General features: G+C 41.6%; 1 protein-coding gene across 3 annotated transcripts in view; it reads left to right on the plus strand.

Moving 5' to 3' along the window:
- The window catches only part of dalrd3 (DALR anticodon binding domain containing 3), a 35,401-nt gene extending 23,313 nt beyond the window's left edge, over nucleotides 1–12,088 (plus strand). Inside the window, exons 9-13 of one of the 3 annotated variants that reach the window (XM_048606512.1) lie at nucleotides 472–598; nucleotides 3,604–3,662; nucleotides 5,241–5,354; nucleotides 9,280–9,348; nucleotides 11,440–12,088. In XM_048606512.1, coding sequence (XP_048462469.1) covers nucleotides 472–598; nucleotides 3,604–3,662; nucleotides 5,241–5,354; nucleotides 9,280–9,348; nucleotides 11,440–11,559 — 489 coding nt within the window. In that variant the 3' untranslated portion in view covers nucleotides 11,560–12,088. Of the gene's footprint in view, nucleotides 1–471; nucleotides 599–3,105; nucleotides 3,445–3,603; nucleotides 3,663–5,240; nucleotides 5,355–9,279; nucleotides 9,351–11,439 lie in introns of those variants that run through there. The other 2 variants (XM_048606514.1, XM_048606513.1) reach the window with 2 other exon arrangements.
- Nucleotides 12,089–22,576: the final 10,488 nt, after the last annotated feature.

A 22,576-nucleotide genomic window follows, 5' to 3' on the forward strand; every position in this document is an offset into this window, starting at 1 on the left:
AAACGTGACTATAACATACTTCAGAGGTTCAAGCAGTCAAAATTTAGGGCTGATCATTGACGTCATATCTTTAAAAATACAGCGGTTAAACAAAATCAATGTCTGGATTGGGACTGGAAGCAAATACTCTGGTCTGTTACAGTATTTGAATCTTAAATAATTCCAGTTTGTTTGCTATGAAGGATGGACTGTGTAGCCCTTCCCTCAATTCCTTTCACCTCCAACTCTCATGATCTTTTGGACATGGTGGCTGGAGGTTGTTGTTACCTCTTATTGGGTAGCTCAGGCTTCTTTTACTAGAGCAGAAAGTCAGCCACTTGGTAAGTACATTCTATTTCCATAAATATTTGATTTTGAAACTCGTAGAAGTTGAGGTCAAGAAACCTTCTCAGCTCAAGTGTGGAAATAAGAAAAGTTATTCCCAACATAAATTCACTTTCCTTTCTCCCTCACTTCTGCTGTGAATTTTAGGTGAATTTGGACCTGACACAAGCGGTCAACATTTCTACGAAAGGAACTAAGAGTGGAGCATTTGTTATGTACAACTGTGCAAGGCTTGCAACGTTATTTGATCATTTCAACAAGTCTGTTCAACAAGGTAAAAGCTATGATTTTTCGCAATTGATTGAGAAGTCAGCCAATTGATTGAGAAGTCAGCCAGCCTGCTTACATTTTCTTTGCCAGGTATATTATTATTCAAATAGAAGCAAAGAACAGTGGAAACAAAAACAGAAATAGCTGGAAAAGCTCAGCAGGTCTGGCAGCATCTGTGGAGAGAAATCACAGTTAACATTTCGGGTGTTCTGAGCACTGTTCTGAGGAAGGGTGACTCACCCTGAAACATTTACTGATTCCTCTCCACAGATGCTGCCAGACCTGAGCTTTTCCAGCTATTTCAGTTTTTGTTTTTGACTTAGAGCAGCCGCAGTTCTTGGGTTTTTACGAAGAACTGCAGGTGTTGGAGATCTGAAATGAAACTGAGGTACTGGAGAAACTCAGCAGGAATGCCAGCATCTGGAGAGAGATAAACAAAGTTATCATTTCTGGTCGGATGAAACTGTACTTCTGGATAGTTAGAATAAAAAGAAGTGTAGATTCACCTGGCATTTCAGCCACAATCTAATTCATTAGTTAAAGCAGACTCTCAAACCAGCTTTACTTTCTCCAGAGTGCTTTTGGTGACAGATGTATTCTACTCCTGCCATTGACACCAGCCTATAATGACTCGTCTTTCTAAGATCAAACATTGCTTGTGTTACACGAGCTGGTTGACAGGAGTCCAATTAAGAAAAAAACAGAAGCAGATTCTGGATCCTTTCCCTTTGGGTAGTGGATCATTATTTGACCACTCCATATAGAAAAGAACAGAGGTGCAGAAGGAGTCCATTCAGTCCACTGTCTCTACACTAGCTCTCTGGGATGATTGAACTGGAACTAACAATCTAAATTCCACAACATTGCATGGTGCATTGTGAATTGCAAACATGCAAATGCAGCTTTAGACTCATACAATTTAAAACAGTTGAAAACTCCCATGGTTGCATTTAGTCTTTAAATAACAACAATACCAATCAGTTCATAAGTCAATAGTCAATTCATTGTCATTAAATAGTAAAAGGTATCTGTTTAATGGTATGTTCTTTGATGATAGTGAGACCTTTCTTTTCAAACTGGGAAATGAGTGTCCATGGTTAAATAGTGGATACATTTGGTGGGGAAACTTGATTCTTAGCATTTAAATTCAATGTTAGCACTGAGACCGCTCTCGTAACAGGATACTTCATGTACAGTTTCAGACATCAGTCTTTTCTCCCTACACTGACTCATGTTGGAGGAAAATGACTGTCCTCAGTTCCTTACTCATCAGGCCTTATTTTCATACTTTCCAGCAGCATACTCAGAAACATTGCTTGCAGCCAGAAACAGATTCTGCGCTGATTTGTGCCTGTTTCACTATTGTACTCTGGGCACCCTCTGACACTGATCAGCTAACCCAGCAACCAGGTCTTCTTTCTGAATGATTTGCTTCACTGCAGCATCAGATGTTCCATTTAGCCTTCCAAGTGCAAAACTTCAAATTCAGTGAGTTTGTGAACTGCTAATCTGATCGAGAAAAACTGGGTCATTAGATTGCTGGTTAAATTGAAAATGGGGGATAAAAAGAGGACCTGCCAAGGGCAGACTCTCCTACATGAAAAACCAAATCAAACATTTTCTTCATGTACAGGGAACAATTGTGTGTGTTAGATTTCAGTGAAATGTTAAACCAAAACCTCAGCTGTTTTCAAGTGGATGAAAAGATCCCATGACACAAGAGCAGAGGAGTTCTCTCTCATGTTCAGGCCAACGTTAATCCCTCAAATAACATTACAAACATAGATCTTTATAATATCATAAGAAGTAGGTGCAGGAGTAGGCAATTCAGCCCATTATGTGAGCCAGTAAGATCATGATTGATCTGATTGTGGACATAACAGCACTTTCCTTCATGTCTCACATAACCTTTTGACACCTTTGTCAATGAAAAACCCGTCTAATTCAGCCTTTGAAAATATTCAATAATCCAGCCTCCATTGTTCTCTAGAAGAGAATTCCCAAGACTAACAACCTTTTAGGAGATCAGGTTCCTTACCATCTCCATCTTAAATGAGAGACTCCTGACCTTCAAGCTGTGCCCCTCATTCTAGATTTCCCGCACAAGAGGAAACATTCTGTCAGCATCTAACAACCTTTTAGGAGATCAGGTTCCTTACCATCTCCATCTTAAATGAGAGACTCCTGACCTTCAAGCTGTGCCCCTCATTCTAGATTTCCCGCACAAAAGGAAACATTCTGTCAGCATCTATCAAGATCCCTCATAATCTTAAATGTTTCAACGAAATCACAACTTATTTTTCTAAACTCAAGAGATACAGACCCAACTGGTTTATCCTGCTCTTTGTGGGAAATTCATACTTCCCTGACAACAGCAAAAAGTGCTTCTTTGGTGACAAAACACTTGAGGTTTTGAAGGGCACTATTTTAATTTGGGTCTTTCTTTCACACACCTCTCCTTGGATCCATTATATTACTTGCGACTTACTTGGATACACGGTACATGGAAAGAATTCCAGCTCCCAGTGACAAGTCTATTCCTTCTATGGATCAGGTGGTGTGGTCCATCATCAGTGGTGTCTTGTGAGTATCATTGACTTAACTGGTGGAGATTCCTGCTCAGAATTAACTGATCGTTGCTACAAATGAATCACTAGGTACGTGAGCTCGGAGACAAGTAATTCCCAGAGTCATTTTTACAATCCCAGTCTCCACACGTCCTTCCTCACCTCCCCACTCTGCTTTCCTCATCACCCGAGGAAGGAGAGAAACAAATATGGCATGACTGAAATTAGCTCTACACAGTTTGGAAGTCTTGGAGGGTAGACATTGGCTCAAACAAAAACCAATAGCTCTTAAGAAACAAACAACTTACATTCAGGTTTAGAAGACCACTTTCTAGAGAATTTACAGAACGTAAAAATACTTGTTCCAAATAATACACCAAGTTTCATAGTGTTTATTTTCTTAAAAGAAAATAGTAAAACAGATTTTTCCTTGCTTTCTCAGGCTTGTACCCAAAGTTCCCAGAAACGTCACAGCTAAATTTTTCTGCTCTTCAGGAAGAGGTACCTTATCCCTAATCAGCAATGTGATTCATTGTTCTCCTCCTTGACAGGATTAAAATGTGCTGCAGTAATCAGGGACAAAGGTTATTGAGAAAACGCCCCATGATATAGACCTACTGACTTATTGGTTAATGAGGTTAAAACTTGAGATAGCAAAATTTCAGCGATGAGAATATTTATAAACATTTAGCTATTATGTTCTGGACCCCTGAAACGTTTCAGCTGTGCCCAAGGTGAGAGTATTAATGACAGTTTGCATGTCCCACATCATGATCAAAATCTGAGCCTACTGATGCCTACATGAGGACACTAGTGGATTTTGTCATAGGATGTTCTGAACCTTATTTCGATTTGTGCAGTTAAGTCTTTCATTTGCTTGAAATTTTTAAAGTAAGTGTTAAATCTATTAAAAGTGTAGCTTACATTTAATAAGCTGGGTGCTTTTAATTCCATTTAACTCAGTTCCAATGCACCCCAAAACCCACCACCTTGCCAAAAGGTCTTAAGAAACAAATTCAAGAAATACCAGGAAGCTCAGAGCATAAACTGGATCCCCTTTACAATCTATAACCTTTAGGCTCTTCCCTAACAAAATTCTCAATAACTTTTAAATTGACATCTTTGATAGCATTTTAAAAGGAGAGAGAGTTTCAGATGTTCCCCAGTTTTTCAGTGAAAAAAGTGTTTCCTAACATCATTCCTGGATGGCTTAGCTCTAACTTTAAGGTTCATTCGCCATATCTGGACCCCGGAGTCTCCCTGTAGGATTTATACAACTTGCTGACGTCTTGAGTGACACACCAACCATGAACATGTCGAACTCTTTATAATTTTGCAAAGAGCCTGCACTCGCTTAACGGCCTGAAAACTTGCTCCACCAGCATAAACCAGGAGTTTTTCATGAATACGGAGCTTAATGGCAGAAACTTATTGTGAAATATGTGTGGATATAGCAACCATCCCCTCTGACCACAGCTGGCTCCAGAGTACCACCTAGAGATCAGAACTAACTTTACAGATCTGGAATCTGACTACCCCTGCCAAACAGTATGGACAAATTGAAAAACTAGATGTAGAAAGCAGTGGGCGAGGGCTTTTGTTACACAGTGGTAGTGTCTCTACCTCTGACTTAAAGGAATTGGGTTCAAGTCCCACCTACCACAGAGATGTATCACACAATGTCCAAACAGATTGATTTAAAAAACAAACTTGAACATAACAATAAGAATTATATGGCAGCTGATATGAAGCCAGGCTAAACCTTGACTTTCTTGCCTGACTGAAACCTGCTGACAAATTGGGACTTATTATGTGAATATATTAAATTGTGCCAATCTTGCATGTGGAACTCAAGTTGCATGTAATTTGTAGTGGGCACTGAACACTGGAAATCTTCTTTAAAATCCAAAATTTTTTTTTAATGTATTGAGAAGTTGGAGGGAAAAAAGTGCAAGATTGTTAATAGTTCAGTGGGATGGATCTAAAATCTTTTGTTTTTAAGGCCAATGTTTAAGTGTAATATTTTTTAAAACATTCAAGTTAACCTTAAGAAGTAACCACAGTTTCCTCCTTGTGCAGGGGGAGTGGCTATTGCTGTACAATTATGTTATTCCATTCCAGGAAGTGCTTTGTCAGACTACACAATCCTTGAGTTCAACTAAAGGAATTCGTCTGACCATCAGCACCGAGACAGTAAGTTGAACTGACAAGCAAAGAAGACAGACTTTGGTTTCCAACTAAAATGTTTTCAGGACTGTTATTGTAGAATCTTACAGCATAGAAGAAGGTCATTTGGCCCTCCATACATGTGCCAGCTCTTTGTAAGAACTACTGATTAACTCAGCTCTTCATTACACATGGCTAAATATTTCCAAGGCTCATCTAGCTGCACATTGCATTCATTCATGTTTTACACAAATCCAACTTAGGTGAGAGGGTTAGAATTGTAGGTGTTCAAGCTGCCTGAGAGTCAATCACTTGGTAGTTTGAATTGCTGTCTTATAAACTTTGGATATATTGAGCAAGAAAAATAAGAATTCAGATGTCAGCACACGTTTCAGAGATAGTAGGAACTGAGGATGCTGGAGAATCTGAGATAACAAGGTGTGGAGCTGAACACAGCAGGCCAAGCAGCATCAGAGGAGCAGGAAGGCTGACGTTTCAGGCCTAGACCCTTTTTCTGAAAAAATTTCACACATTAATGGATGGCTTTTGACAGTCCTGGGTTAATGATCAGCTGCTGCAACATTGAAGGCTGATCTTTTCAGTGGCTGCCAATGTGGTGGGAATTAAAGAATATTTTTTAAAAGGGATTACAACAAGAATAAGATGACATTATAAAAGCTCATTCAGTAACTTAGTACATTTTAACAGGCATGAACTTTGAACACCCTAAGGGTCCACACTTGTAGAAATGACTGAACAGGAACATTGTACACACTAAGGCTTGTATCAGCCTTGAAAGCTGCCTAGAGAATACAAAAAGGATAAATGGGAGACCTTAGTTGGAAGATTTCTATTTGTTGTACATATGTGGTCACAGATTCAGGAGGGGTACTTAGCCCGTCTAAGACAGACTCTCTGCCTGAGGTTTTTAAATAAACATAGTGTTAACCTGCATACCCAGCCCATCTGCAGTCTGTGTAAAAGATTAACCACAATAATAACCTCTGGAATGGTCTCGCTAAATCACCTCTAATGGTTCTCTCTCTCTTCAGTTTGCGTGGAAAGCCTTTTGGGCTTCTCACCAATTGATAGAACATAGAACTGTACAACTCAGGAACAGGACATCGGCCCATAATGTTTTGCCGAACATGACGCCAAATTTAACTAATCCCTTCTGCCTGCCCTTGGTCCATATCCTTCCATTCGTTGCATATTCATGTGCTTATCTAAAAGCCCCTTAAACACCCCTATCGTACCTACCTCCCCCACCATCCCCGGCAGCACGTTCCAGACTCCTACCACTCTCTGGGTAAAATATTTGCTCCTCACATCTCCTTTGAACTTTTCCCCATCACCTTAAATGCATGCCCTCCTAGTTTTGGACATTCCAACTCTGGGAAAAAGATTCTGACCATCAACCCTATCTATGCATCTCATGATTTTATGGACTTCTATCAAGTCTCCCCTCAGCCTCCGCCTCTCCAGAGAAAATAACCTGAGTTTTTCCAGCCTCTCCTTATAGCTCATACCCTCTAATCCAGGCAGCATCTTGGTAAATCTTTTCTGCACCTACTCCAAAGACTGCACATGCTTTCTGTAATGTGGCGACCAGAATTGAATGAAGCACTCTAAGCGTGGCCTTACCAAAGTCTTATAAAGCTGCAACATGACATCCTGAGTCTTGTACTCAATTCCCCAACCAATAAAGGCAAGTATGCCATATGCCTTCTTTACCACCCTATCTACTTGCGTGGCCACTTTCAGGGAGCTATAGACTTGAACCCCAAGATCCCTCTGTACGTCACTGCTGTTCAGGATCTTGCCATTAACTGCATACTTTTCCTTAACATTTGATCGCCCAAAGTGCAGCATCTCACACATACCTAGATTAAACTCCATCTGCGATTTGTCTGCCCATTATCTGTAACTGATCTATATCCTGCTGTATCTTTTGACAGCCTTCTACACTATCCACAATTCCACCAATCTTCGTATCGTCTGCAAATTTACTAACCCACCCATCTACGTTTTCAACCAAGTCATTTATATATATCACAAACAGCAACAGTTTGGATCCCTGCGGAACACCACCAGTCACAGACCTCCAGCCTAAAAAACGCCCTTCCGCCGCTACCCTTTGCCTTCCATGGGCAAGGCAATTCAGAATCCACGCGGCCAAATCATCGTGGGTCCCATGCATCTTAATCTTCTGGATGAGCCTACCATGAGGGACCTTGTTGAAAGCCTCACTAAAATCCATGTACACAACATCCACTGTTCTGCCCTCATCGATCAACTTTGCATCACCTTGAAAAATTCCATCAAGTTAGTAAGACATGACTTGCCCTGCGCAAAGCCATGCTGACTGTCCCTAATTAATGCTTTTCCAAATGCATGTAAATTCTATCCCTAAGAATTCTCTCCGATAGTTTCCCAACTACTGATGTGAGGCTCACTGGTCTATAGTTTCATGGATTATCCCCACTTCCCTTCTTAAATAGAGGAACAACATTAGCTACTCGCAAGTCCTCTGGGACCTCTCCATTAAGGATACAAAGATCTTGGTCAAGGCCCCAGCAATCTCCTGTCTTGTCTCTCTCAGTAACCTGGGGTAGATACATCGGGCCGTGGGGACTTATCCACTTTAATGCTTTTCAAGAGACCGAACACCACTTCTTTCCTAATCTCAAAATGCCCTAGCATATTTGCATGCTCCACACAAATCTTACTATCCTCCATATCCTTCTCCTGGGTGAATATTGATGAAAGTACTCATTTAGGATCTCACCCACACCCTTTGCCTGCAAGCAGAGGTTCCCTCCTTTATCCTTGAGTGGTCCTACCTTCCCCCTAGTTGTCCTCTTGTTTTTAGTATATGTATAGAATGCCTTGAGATTCTCTTTAAGCCTACATACTAGGGTCATTTAATGGCCCCTTCTTGCTGGCCTAATTCCCTGCTTGAGTTCTTTTCTGCTCTTTTTATATTCCTTTTGATCCTTGTCTGATCTTAGCTTCCTAAACCTTACGTATGCTTTCTTTTTTCCCCTCTTGACTAAATTCACGCTGATCTTACTCTCCTTCCCTTAATTTCCTAGCTCCTGCAGAGTGGCCTGTCTCTTGGGAAGAACTAAATCTCATTGCAGATTGTTAGAATGTCAGACACAGCCTGGTGGTAATATTCTTGCCAGTGAATCAGCATGTCATGGATTAGAGATGAGAGTGCATAATCTTGGCTGACACCACGGCGCAGTTTAAAGGAATACTGTACGGCTGTAAATACAGCCATTCACATGAGACATTAAATTCAGATCCCAGCCACCCTCTCAGGGTAAACGATCCATAGCGCTGCTCAAGGAGGAGTGTGGAAACATGTCAGCATTTAAGTCAACATTATCCTTCAACACTCACTAGTACACCTGACGCAGATAATATCAAATTGCGTTTTTTTTTGCTGCATGCAAATTTGTTATCATATTTTCTACATTACAACTGTAAATAATGGCTGTAAAGCATTTTATAAGACGTAGGAGCAGAAATAAGTCACGCAGCCCATCGAGTCTGCTTCACCATTTACTGCAATCTGATCATTCTTAACTCCACTTGCCTGCTTTTTCCTTATTACCCTTGATTCCTTTACTGATTAAAAAATCAGTCTCTTGAATATGCTTAACGACCTAGCCTTGATAGCCCTTTGCAGTAAAAAATTCCACAGATTCACTATCCTCTGAGCAAAAAAATTCCTCCTCATCTCTGTCTTAAATGGCCGACTCCTTGCTCTGAGATTATGCCTCTTGGTCCCAGAAAAGGAAACAACCTTTCCGCATCTACCCTGTCAAGTCCCGTTGGAAGCTTATATGTTTCATTTTGTGGTGATATCTTCAAATTGTAAAAGGCACTAGACAATCTTTATCAATTACTAAGCATCTTCTTCTCATTGTAACTTATGTTTTAGGTCTGCAAGTTTCTTGTAAACCTCAGCATAGATTTCAGCTCCTATTACAACCGTGTGCACATACTTGGAGTAAGTATATCTTGTAAATTATTGTCTGACCATCACTGTGTACCCAATTATGGATGAGGTAAGTAACAAAAATAGGCCCTGTTAGTGAGACTGGGAGTTGGAATCTCTTAGATTTTGAAGTGGGGAGAAGAAATATTTTTATTTAAGGCTTTGAGTGCTCTTCTTTTTTTGTCATCTACTGAAGTTGCTAGATTTTCAAGATACCTCACACGTTTTGTGGCACAGTTGGTAGCAATCCACTCTGAGCCATAGCTCTGGGTATGGGTTCCACTCAGGGACTTGATGACGGAGAAAGGTGCACGCACAACACAACCAAACAGGCAGAGCATCAATCTGCAAATTTTCCACACGCCAATGGCAGTAAGAGCAGGAGATATTCCTGGTCATCCGTATGATGGAAAAAAACCTTTGGAATCTTTACCATCACTACCCACAGCTTCAGGCAACAACATTGCACATAATGTACATTGCCACAGCAACTCAAACTCCTCACAATGAACTGTAAGGTACCACTACCACTGAAGATACATTGCCTTTCCTTTTGAGTCAGCCTTGATCAGGAACATCACAGCAGCTATGTTGAGCATGAATCAGGGCCAATTTCACATTTTTACTCAACGCTACTCCTAGCCCAAGGTGGAGGAACTAGAAGAGAATTTTGAAGAAATCCGTTTTTTAAAATTCAGATGGGGAGTGTTGGTTAGCCACATATAGCGAACCACAAGTTTGAGTCTGATAAATTAGCACCTTTATTATTCATAATATCATGATTTCAGTTTGATTAAAAATGCATTTGGAGAAAGATCCCACTGACAGGTCAAATTCAAGTCAAATCTGTTTAAGGCCATCATTGGAGGATAGGGATAGGATTTCCTGGAAAGTAAAGATGAACACATTTGACACTGAAGTTGATCAGTTCACCATCCATCACAACAATGACACTTACAACAAAGTAGTTGTGTCGTTAGATTACCAGTCCTAATGAAATTTAAAAACTACCCTTGAAGCTAATGAACTAAGCAAACACAAAGTGGGTTCAAAGTTAGGAGGAAGAGAAAGTGAAAGGTAACAGCTAAGCCCAACCCGGGAATCGAAACATTAACAGGTGTGCTGCGTCCAAGGCCCATATTCACCATGGTCCCAGAGCGATGAAAAAAAATCTGTATGAGCATGATAGGAATGCAGCTATCTCAGAGCGTGTTGTTACCAAAGGATGCTGCAGAGGTGAGGTGAGGGACTTGAAAGCAAGGATGAGAGTTTTTAAAATTGAACTATTGCTTCATGGGAAGCCAGTGTAGGGCAGTGAGCACAGGGGTGATAGGAGAATGGAATACATAGGCAGTGGGGTTTTGCATGACTTTAAGTGAATGGCAAAGTGGAAGATAGGTGGCCAGAAGATAAATGACAGACAAGAGTTCATTGCAATAGTCAAGTAGTCAAGTCTAGAGCGACAAAAGGGTCTGGATATGAGTTGCAGCAGCAGCAACCCCTGGGTTGGTCTTCCCAGTAGTTAATTGGAGGAAATTTCACCTCCTCCAGTACTCCAGGGCCAGTTTAATCTGCCGTGAGTTTATGAAGTGACCAAATGTTTTGTGTTGCACTGCCTTGGTATTTTCAAACATGGGCAGTAGTTTAGAAACCATTATCTTGGATAACCTGGCGTATTGTAACCAAAAAAAGGCAAGTGCTGTTCCAAATAGCTCTTCATATGGAAAGACCAGTCTCAACGGTGCCCTTAAAAGGAATTGAAGTCCAGTGCATCCTATGGTTAGACCAACAGGGGGAAGAGATAAGGGGGAGAGTGGAAGAGTCAGAATACATCTTCCTTCCCTATTCCTTAACAATGCATAAGGCTCAACTCCGCCATTCTTTCAAGCAAGAGGTTTTAGAGCAGCTTTGACGCCCACCCAGTGACACTACATCCCAGATAAAAAAAAGCCGGGAGAAGGTAAACCGCTGCTTGTTGTCAAGAGATGGTATGGCAGGGGAGGGGTGATCCAAAAAATTCATTTCTTTGGCTTTACTGAAATGGCTGAGACCACTCCCCCCTTTACTTATACTCAGTGTTCAAGGTGGTATCTCACTCCACAGGAACCATTGGAACACTTGTTCAACCAGATGTTTGCTCGCCTACAGCTGATGAAAGCGTTGAGAGAAGTATTTCACACAGCATTGGGCACACTGCACATCACACCCCCAAGCCAGCTCTGAGAATCCAGCTTTTCATGTGTTCTATACCTCACCAAGATATGGAAACAGAAAACTGGATGGTCTTCACATTCCACCATCAGCTCAGCGAAGAGTAACACTTCCTGAGACCTGCCAACAGTGAGCAGAGCAGCTTGACAGGCCAGTGGAACATCACTGTTTTACCTCCTTCGAATCGTCAGATGTGAATGAGATTTAAAATGTTGAAGTTTGGTGTTCAACACGGTACTACTCTGTATACCAGCAGACAGAACCTACCAGCTCTGCACATCGTCATCTGTCCCAGGAGCATGTCTCACTAGAAGCAGATGCAGGTGCTAGTTGCAAAATCAATTACAGTCAGAGTTGTCAACTTACTTCTGAAAAAGAGCTTTCACCTCATTATCAAATGAATTCTGGTACAGGCCACAATGCCACTTCACCACTGAAACATATTTCTGCCTTCTACGTCCTGCTCTTATTCTGAACACATTCCATTGTCTGTGCCCCCAGCTGTAGTTCTTAAATAAAAATAAACGAATTTTAAACATCAGAATTAGTCTGCGCTTTATCCATCAACATGCATACAATCTAATCCAACAGTAACGTAAGCATTAAAGATAGTATCTCAAGGTAAAGTTTGATCATCGTCAGCGGTCCCGCACAGACGAGCATCACACTCTTCCACTCTCAGGATGAGTCAATAGGTGGCTGTACAGACCACTGCAACTACCACAGGCTTTATTACACTTGGGGCTGGTGGTGGTACAGGAATGGGTGGGTAGGGCATTGGTGTGGCTGTACTCTCCTTTTGCTTTACTCTCTGGCTTCCATTTTTTCCCAACGGCAAGTCTTGAGGTGCTCGATGCTTTCCCAAATGGAACAGCTATAGGAAACCATATGAATGATCTCAGGATGGTGTTAATACACTTGCCAGTTGTTTGCCTGTCAGGTGAGTGTTTTGGTGTCACCTGCCTTTGAATGGAGTTGTGGGTACTGCATTTTGTTGTGTGGGTATCAGCTAATGGAGAGGCTCACATTGATAGCAATAGGTCAGAAGAATCAATACCTCCAGCTGTTGTGAACAATGGTCTCCAGACAACTCCCACTAAGAAGACAAGAAATGCAACACCAGTCACCACGATCATATGTAGCTCCAACCACTGACTAGGAGATTCATACATATTTTGAAAGACTGTTAGACAAATGCTTGTCACCACTGACGACACCATAGAACATAGAACAGTACGGCACAGTACAGGTCCTTTGGCCCACGTTGTTGTGCCGAACTTTTACCCTAATCCTAAAGTCTATCTAACCTCCACCCCTACCTTATACTATCATCCATATGCCTATCTAATAGCCGCTTAAATGCCCCTAATGAGGCCGACTCCACTACCCTCTCCGGCAATGCATTCCATGCCCCACCACTCTCTGAGTAAAGAACCTACCTCTGACGTGTCCCCTGAATCTACCTCCACTCACTTTAAAACTATGCCCCCTCGTAATTGCTACCTCTACCCTAGGAAAAAGTCTCTGGCTGTCCACTCTATCTATACCTCTGATCATTTTGTACACCTCCATCAAGTCACCTCTCATCCTTCGTCGTTCTAAAGAGAAAAGCCCTAGCTCTCTCAAACTTTCCTCGTAAGACCTTCCCTCCATTCCAGGCAACATCCTAGCAAATCTCCTCTGCACCTTTTCCAACGCTTCCACATCTTTCCTGTAATGAGGCGACCAGAACTGGACACAATACTCCAGATGTGGCCGAATCAGGCTTTTGTATAGCTGGAGCATAACTTCACGGCTCTTGAACTCAATCCCTCTATTAATGAAAGCTAACACACCATACACCTTCCTAACAACTCTATCCACCTGGGTGGCAGCTTTCAGGGAACTGTGAACACGAACCCCAAGATCCCTCTGCTCCTCCACACTGCCAAGAATCTTTCCGTTAACCCTGTATTCTGCTTTCAAATTTGTCCTTCCAAAATGAATCACCTCACACTTCTCAGGGTTAAACTCCATCTGCCACTTCTCAGCCCAGCTCTGCATCCTATCAATGTCCCTCTGTAACCTAGAACAGCCCTCCGCACTGTCCACGTGACCCACCTTCGTATCATCCGCGAACTTGCTAATCCACCCTTCCACTCCTCCATCCAAATCATTTACAAAAATCACAAATAGAAGAGGACCCAGGACAAATCTTTGTGGTACACCACTCATAACTGAGCACCATGTTGAATATTTTCCATCCACTACCACCCTTTGTACTTCTAAGGGTCAGCCAATTCTGAATCCAATCTGCCACATTTCCCCCTATCCCATGCCTGCTTACCTTCTGCATGAGCCTACCATGGGGAACCTTACCAAACATCTGACTTAAATCCATGTATACCACATCCACTGCTCTACCTTCATCCACGTGTTTGGTCACCTCTTCAAAGAATTCAATAAGGTTTGTGAGGCATGATCTACCTCTCACAAGTCCATGTTGACTATCACGAATCAAACTGTGCCTTTCCACGTGATCATAAATCCCATCTCTCAGAGCCCTTTCCAATAATTTGCCCACCACTGATGTAAGACTAACTGGCCTGTAATTTCCGGGGTTATCCCTATTCCCTTTTTTGAACAAGGAAATGACATTTGCCTGTCTCCAATCTTCCGAAAAGATCATCGCCAAAGGCCCTGCGATCTCTTCCCTCGCTTCCCATAGAATCTTTGGATAAATCCCATCAGGCCCAGGGGATTTATCTATCTTCAACTTCCTCAAAATTCCTAGCACATCTTCCTTACTAACATCGACCTCCTCTAGCCTACCAACCTATTTCACACTGTCCTCCTCTACAACTAGGTCCCTCTCAGTTGTGAATACCATAAGCGAAAGACACCAAAGGCTGTATTTTATAGTGTCTTAGAGTCATACGCTCATACAGTATGCAGACAGACCCTTTGGTCAACTTGTCCATGCCGACTGTGTTCCCAAGGAGGTACAACATGCATGCATACTCCCTACCATTTGAGCACCTTAAATTAAATATCAACTGGCAAATTATTAACCAGTGAACTAGGTTACCTTAGAGTGAAGAGTTAGTGTTAGTCCCAGGCCAGAAGTATTAGGATAAAACCTTGAAGAGGCTGGCATTTTCTTTCTTGGATGTCACTTTTAAAATCATTCCTTTTACTCTTAAAATTTCAAGCATGTCTTCATTTGCTGTGTGGATGTTTTAAACGTACAACTCAGCATCTACATTTCAAAGGCTTCAAAATGAAATCTTTAAATTCCACATGCAAGATCACTATTTGGAAGAGCAGAGAAGATCTCCCTGATGTCCTGGGCAATATTTATCCCACAAACAACAGCACAAAACACATTATCTGGCCATTATCACGTTACTGTTTGGGGGAGTTTGCTATATGAAAATTGGCTGTGACATTTCTTACAACTGTGGCTACACTTCAAAACTACACGTACAGTGCTTTGAGACATCCTGATTTTGTGAAATCTCCCTATACATGCAAATTTTTTCTTTCTTGTATAACTTAAACCTGTGACCCTTTTGATTCATAGCCTATTAAGTTGGAACAAACTGTTGATGAAGCAAAATGCATTTCTTTCATCACTTAAACATCAAGCAGACTATTCCAGTAGACTTGCTTCTCTCAAGTCCTAACTCTTACAGCCTATCATGTCAACTAGGATACTTTAAATTGGGAATTAGTCTTTAATCCTCCTCTGCCCCCTTTCCAAAACTTCAATATCGCCTATCATGGGAGGAGACAAATACTGGAAACAGGACTCCAATTAAGGCCTAATTATAGGATTGTACAAATATTGTACGCTTTAGATCATAGAATCCCTACAGTGTGGAAACAGGCCATTTGACCCATCAAGTCCACACTGACCCTCCGAAGACCTTTCAAAGGAATTTGGGGATTTACATATACATATTAATCAATTAAAACCTTCTAGCTGATTAAAGATTTAACAGCATCTTAGGTTTGTTTAGTACATGCTCATCTATGGTGTGAACCTTTGATTTTTTACTTATAAATTCTGCGTCTGATACTACCTCTCTCACCAACACCTGAAGAAGGATTGAGGCTCCAAAAGCTTGTGTTTGCAAATAAACCTATTAGACTATAACATGGTGTCATGTGACTTCTGATCTTGTCCATCCCAGTCCAACACCAGCACCTCCACATCAGGAGTTAGAGAGAATGGAAAAGGCTTGTGTTCTCAGTGCTTAAAACAATAGCTGTCTGTTTAAATAAGATTGGATGTGCAACATTCTTTGCTATCCTGAAGATAACATTTCATACCAATTAGTTATTTCTCTTAATTTTTTTAATCAGTTATAATACTACAGGTAGGTTTTAATTAAGATCCTCCAAGCTATAGTTTCCCAATAAATTTCAGATTTAACACTCACACACACATGCATATATATATATAAAATCACTAAACAAAATATTAGAAAGAAAGGTTTAAAACCTAATTACGATTAATAAAGAGGGGCTTCCTTATCTCTTATCAAGGACAGCAGCTAAGAGTGTTGGAATGGTGGGAAATCTCAAAGGAGACTCTGTTACAGTCTTGTACAAAATAACAGATACAGACATCATAGTTCAGAGATAAATGGTCACAGGTGACCATGGAGAGTTCGGTTTCCCACATTCGAAAAGGGGCCCATTCAGATCACAGCAACAAGCCATTCCTAATAGAGCGATGTACTGGAAACACAATCATAGTTGAACAACCCAGCACTAATTAACCAATAGTATACAGGTGGAGGGAGTATGTGCCGCCATGTTAATGTTACAAGAAAAATGTATAAAAGATAATGTATTTGTATTTAAAATTAGAGCATCATTGACTTCCTATCGGAGCTGAAGATTAAGGGGTAATTGGACCCTGACATCGAGGCCAGATTCAGGGTAGTCTTTGGCCTCTCCCTGCATTGTACTGGTGTTGCATGAATAAATCGCCATGTGCCTTGACCTCTGCAGTCTCCTGAAAATGTATTCCCTTCATAAGCCTGCTCCAACAACAGTTTTAATGAATCATTTTGTTAAGAATTGTTGATTGACATATTCTATATTTTGCAATGAAATAGTTTCCTGGTATGCATTGTTTTATTTTACATTTTATTTACATTATAACTGATTTGAGATTTGCTGAAATGCCTGGCTAAGTGAAAGTCCTAAATTTGTAGTCAGAATAATACCTTGTGCACAACCAAGTTAGGATTAGGTTCTGACAATGACTCCAGTTTACACTCAGTGGCATCGCTGAAAGTGCAGCAGAAATTTGGGAATGGTCCGTCCCAAAATTTGGAGAATAAACGCACTCTAGTGACCCAAAAGACTGGCTCAACCTCTTCATTCCAGGGGAAAGTTTTATTACATGAAAGACAAGATAGGTTTCTCTTTGTTTTGGCAGTCCCCAGGGGTTCATTCATGAATAGTCTTTGACATGAGGGTTCTCTGTGCTCTATACTGCTGTGATTGGTAGTGAGGCAGCTCAAAGAAAGAGAATGTAAAGTTTCTGGTGAAGCTGAGGCTGGAGATGCATTGGACTGGAGGCAGCTTTGTGCCTGCTCGCAGTTTACTTCTCAGCCTCCTCTGGGACCAGCCATCCTTGCCACTTCTCTGAGTCACCAATGCCTCAGCCTTTGATGTCCCCTCAGGTGCAGCTCGGAGCAATCGCTGCACTGCTTTGCTGCCTATCTCTTTGAGCCCATCTTGATTTCCACCAAAGTTATCCTCCGTAACATCCTTGGCATTGCCACACCAATACCTGATGGTGCTGCATGGAAGATCGTGCTGAGCGCTGGTATGGAATGGGAGCGGTTCCAATAACTGTGGAATGGCACCGAAAGTAGTATCCAGAAGGGAGATGCCAACCCACGGTGCGATATCGTTGCTCGTGTTATGTTTGCTCTTCTTCACACACGGTGCTGTACGTGGTGCTGGTGGTTTCTGTGGTTTTGAGTCGTCTGAGGAAAGTAATTTCTCCTGAGGCGCCTTTTCTGTCAGAAGGTAAAGGAAAGTCAGTCTGTTTCTCAATCTCCAATACTAGTCAATATAAGAATATGAGAAATTAGAGCACCAAAAGGCCAGTTGGACCAACAAGCCCACTGTATCATTGAGTACAATCATGACTGACCTTTGGCCTCAACTCCATTTTCCTGCTCAATCCCCATATCCCTGGGTTTTCTCAGTGCCCATATGCCTAATGATTTCAGTCTTTGATATATTCAGAGATGGAGTAACAGTACTGGAATGGATAGAGGATTGGATGACTGGCAGAAGATAGAGAGTGAGGATATAGGAGTCTTTTTCAGGATGGCAGCAAGCTGATTAGTGGAGTACCACGGGGGCCCATGTTGGGACCACAACTTTACGTATTAACTATCTGACGAAGGAAATTAGAGGATTGGTGCTAAATTTGCAGAAGTTACAAAAGTAGGTGGAGGGACAGGTAGTGTTGAGGAAATGGGGAGACTGCAGAAGGACTTCAGCAGGCTAGGAGAGTGGGCAAAGAAATGGCTTACAATATGGGAAATTGTGAGATTATGCATTTTAGTAGGATGAGTAGAGGTGTAGACTATTTTCTAAATGTGGAAAGGCTTCGGAAATCTGAAGCACCAAGAGACTTGGGAGTCTTAGCTCAGGATTCTCTTAATGTTAATACACAGGTTCAGTTGGCAGTTAGGAAGGCAAATGCAATGTTAACATTCATTTCAAAACAGCTAGAATACAACAGCAGATATGTATTGCTGAGGGTATATAAGGGTCTGGTCAGACCATATTTTGAATATTGGGAGCAGGTTTGGGCCCTATATCTAAGGAAGGATGTGCCAGCATTGGAGGGGGTCCAAAAGATATTTGCAAGAATGATCCTGAGGATGAAGGGCTCGTCATATGAAGAGTGGTTGAGGACTCTGGGTCAGTACTCAATGGAGTTTAGAAGGAGGAGGGGTGAATCTCTTTGAAACTTACAGAATACTGAGAGGCCTGGATAGAGTGGATGTGGAGAAGATGTTTCCATTAGTAGGAAAGACTAGGACCTGAGGGCACAACATCAGAGTAAAGGGACGAGCCTTTAGAACTGAGATGCAGAGGAATTTCTTCAGGCAGTGGGTAGTTAATCTGTGGAACTCGTTACTGCAAATGGCTGTAGAAGCCAAGTCATTGAGTATATTTAAGACAGAAATAGATAGATTCTTGATTAGTAAGGGGCTGAAAGGTTACAGGGAGAAGGCAGGAGAATGGGGTTGAGAAACATATCAGCCATGATCGAATGGTGGTATGGACTTAATGGGCTGAATGGCCTAATTGTTCTCCCATATCTTGTGGTCCTATGGTTATAATAGTCATTTGAGGTAGACAATTCCAAAAATGCACAATCTTCTCAGAGGAGAATTTCTACTCAGCTCAGCCTGAAATAGCTGTCTTCTTATTGTAACGCTACGAGCCAAGTTTGAGACTAGGGGAAATGGCCTGACAGCATCTACACTGCCAAGAAATTACAATGAGAAAAAGCTGCAAGTTGACCTTTCTTATTGCTGTTTTGAGCCTGAGGCATCGTAGAGGATTTCATTTAAGGTAGGTATCTATTTTGAATTTTTCAATGATTTTTCTGGTAATACTCAATATTGTGTCCAATTTCAAGATGTAGGCCTAGTGGGGTATTATTGCTAGACTGTTAATCCAGAGACCCAGGTAATGTTCTTGGGACCTGGGTTTGAATCCCACCACAGTAGATGATGGAATTAAGAGTATAATGATGACCACAAATACGTTGTTGATTGTCAGAAAAACCCATCTGGTTCACTAACATCTTTTAGGGTAGGAAACTGTTGTCCTCACCTGGTCTACATGTGACTCCAGACCCACAGCAATGTGGTTGACTCCTCACTGTCCTCAGGGAAAATTAGAGATGGTTAATAAATGCTACACTAGCCAATGACACCCTCATCCCGTGAATGAATAAAAAAATTACACTCTTTAGGAAGGTTGTCAATGTAATGGGTGCTGAGGACTTGTATTAGAATGGTAGCAAACATCAAATAGGTGAAGTGAGTTGGCAAAAATGTGGTAAATTGAGTATGATGAAAGAAAGCTTAAAGCTCTCCTCTTTGGCAGGAAATATAGAAAAGCAGAGAAACTGCCAAATACTGCAATCAGGTGTCTTTATATATGAATCACAAGAAAGTCACCATGGAGGTACATCAGGTAATTGGGAATACAAATGGAATTTTTGCCTTTATTGTAAGAAAGGTAGAGTAATAAAGTGCGTATGACTTGATACAGCTGCAGAGAGGTTTCGTGAGACCACCCCTAGGGCAATGTGTTGCGTTGTAGTCTCCTCACTTAAGAAAGGACAACCTGTGTTAGAAAGGTTCAGAAACATTTCCTTTGGCTGATTCCCGGGTGAAGGGGTTTGTCTTATGAGGAGAGATTGAGCAGGTTGTGCCTGTGTCTACTGGAGTATAGAAGAATGACAAGGGATCTTATTGAAATGTATAAGATTCTGAGGGGGCTTGACTGGGTGGATGCTGAGAGGATGTTTCCCCTGGGGTCAGGTGTCCAGAACTAAATGGCACAATTTCAAAGTAAGAGGTGCCCAGAATGAGGAGGATTTCTTTTCTCAGAGGGCTGTTAGTGTTTGGAATGCTCTTCCCTGGTGAACAGTGGAGGCTGGGTGTTGAATATATTTAAGGCTGAGTTAAATAGATAAAAACAGAAAGAACTGTGGATGCTGTAAATCAGGAACAAAAACAGAAGTTGCTGGAAAAGCTCAGCAGGTCTGGCAGCATCCGTGAAGAGAAATAACAGTTAACGTTTCGGGTCCAGTGATCCCTTCCTCAGAATTCTGAGGAACTCTGAAGGGGTCACTGGACCCAAAACGTTAACTCTGATTTAGAACACAGCACAGTACAGGCCCTTCGGCCCACGATGTTGTTTCGACCTATTATCCTACTAAGATCAAACTACCCTGCAGGAGAACACAACGGCGCTTCATCGGAGGCTGCACTGATGATGTTACCCAGCAGGGTAATGAAACGTCTGCAGAACAGCGAACCAACCACAACACCCACAACCTGAACTACAAATCTACTCCAATACCCTGCATACCCTACATTTTACTATCCTCCATGTGCCTATCCAAGAGTCACTTAAAAGTCTCTAATGTATCTGACTCCACTACCACTGCCAGCAGCGTATTCCACACGCCCACCACTCTCTGTGTAAAGAACCTACCTCTGACATGTCCCCTATACCTTCCTCCAATCACCTTAAAATTATGCCTCCTTGTAATAGTCATTTTTGCGCTGGGTATCCACTCTATCTATGCATCACAGACCTGCTGAGCTTTTCTAGCAACTCTTGTTTTCATTCCTGAGTTAAATAGATCCTTGATTGACAAAGAGTCGAGGGTTAGATGGAATGACAGGAACGTGGAGTTAAGGTAACCTCTGATTAGCCTTGATCCTAATGACTAGTGGGGCAGGCTTAGGGGCTGAATGGCCAACTCCTGCTCCAACTTCTTACGTTCGTAGTTCTGTGGAGAGGCTGGAGAAGCTGGAGTTGTTCTTCTTAGAACAGACTGAGTACAGATTTAATGATGGTGTTCCAGATTAGATGAGTTTTGATTGAACAAATAGGAAGAATTTATTTCCTGTAGCAAGAGGAATAGCAATCAAAGGTCACATATCTAAGTTAGTTAAGAGAGAGGTGAGAATTTATTTTACAGCGTGGGTTCTTGTGATCTGGAATATGCACCCTGAAACTATATTTAACAATAACTTTCAAAAGTTTACATGCATATTTGGAGGGAAGAAACCTCAGGGCTGTTGGGAACAATTGCTGGGGGTGGGGGTGGGGGAATTGGATAATTCTTTCAAAGAGCCATCACAGGTGCAATGAGGTGAACAGCCTCCTTCCATGCTGTACCATTTTATGAAATTGATAAAGCATAAACCTGTGCTGCTGTTGTGGAGTTTCACAGATTAAGATTGGGAATTCTGACCATGAGCTCAATGTTCTTGTTATGAGAATCCTGCGAATCCTGCTTCTCCTTTCACCCAAATTCCCAAAATACAATCCAATCCCACAAGATAAGACTCCATCCCATAGGGGCAAAGAACCCTAAAACCTTTCCCTATTTAAAATCAGATATGGTCCTCCCACACCACCACCACACCCCTACTCACACTCCATACTTCACTTACTTTTAAACCTCAGATATGGGCACAGTTACTCCCTGCTCCAAAATACAGCAAAGAAAACTTAGCACTATTCCATACTCCGCCCTGTTCTCCCTCAGTTAAAGACTCAGCACTCAACAATGGTGGATGAACTATTTTGTGCTAATGTTGCTGCAAGTTCGTTGGGATTTACAACCAGTGTTTTACACACACAATTGGGTGTGGAAAAGATCCTATTTATTGCAGTGACAATGCGCAATCTTTCCATTCATCATGTTATTATTTTAATTCCCTCCCCTTCCTACAAGCAATGTAGCTAACACAGAATTTGTACTGTATGATTTAATATCATAGGAACAGAAGTAGGCTATTTGTCCCATTGAGTCTACTCTGCCATTCAATGAGATTATCGCTGATCTGATAATCCTCAATTCGTTTCATGCCTCATCCCCATGATCCTTAATTCTCTTGATGAAAAATCTGTCTATTTCAGGCAGATACTTACTAATCTTAACCATTCAACAATTTGTTAAAACCCACTTATGTACAGAGAATCTTTCTCCAGTTGGTGTGAGGAGGCACGGGTTAAGTCTGAGCTAAGCACAAGATTCGCAGCATTAAACAGCTTACTGTTATTAAAAGCAAATTCCTCCCCTTTGCGAATGGAAGGCAAGCCATTTTTCTTTGGTTTCTGCAGACAAAACTGATTAACTTCTTCCTTTGTTTTAACAAGGGTCCTTTCCTGTTTGAAGAGGAAATTAAAACAAAATCACTTAATTCAAAGGAGACAGCTTTGTCAGACAGCAGTTTCCACCTCCACC

Source organism: Rhincodon typus, chromosome 16 (genome assembly GCF_021869965.1).
Source record: "Rhincodon typus isolate 14 chromosome 16, sRhiTyp1.1, whole genome shotgun sequence".
NCBI classification, from domain to species: Eukaryota; Metazoa; Chordata; class Chondrichthyes; order Orectolobiformes; family Rhincodontidae; genus Rhincodon; species Rhincodon typus.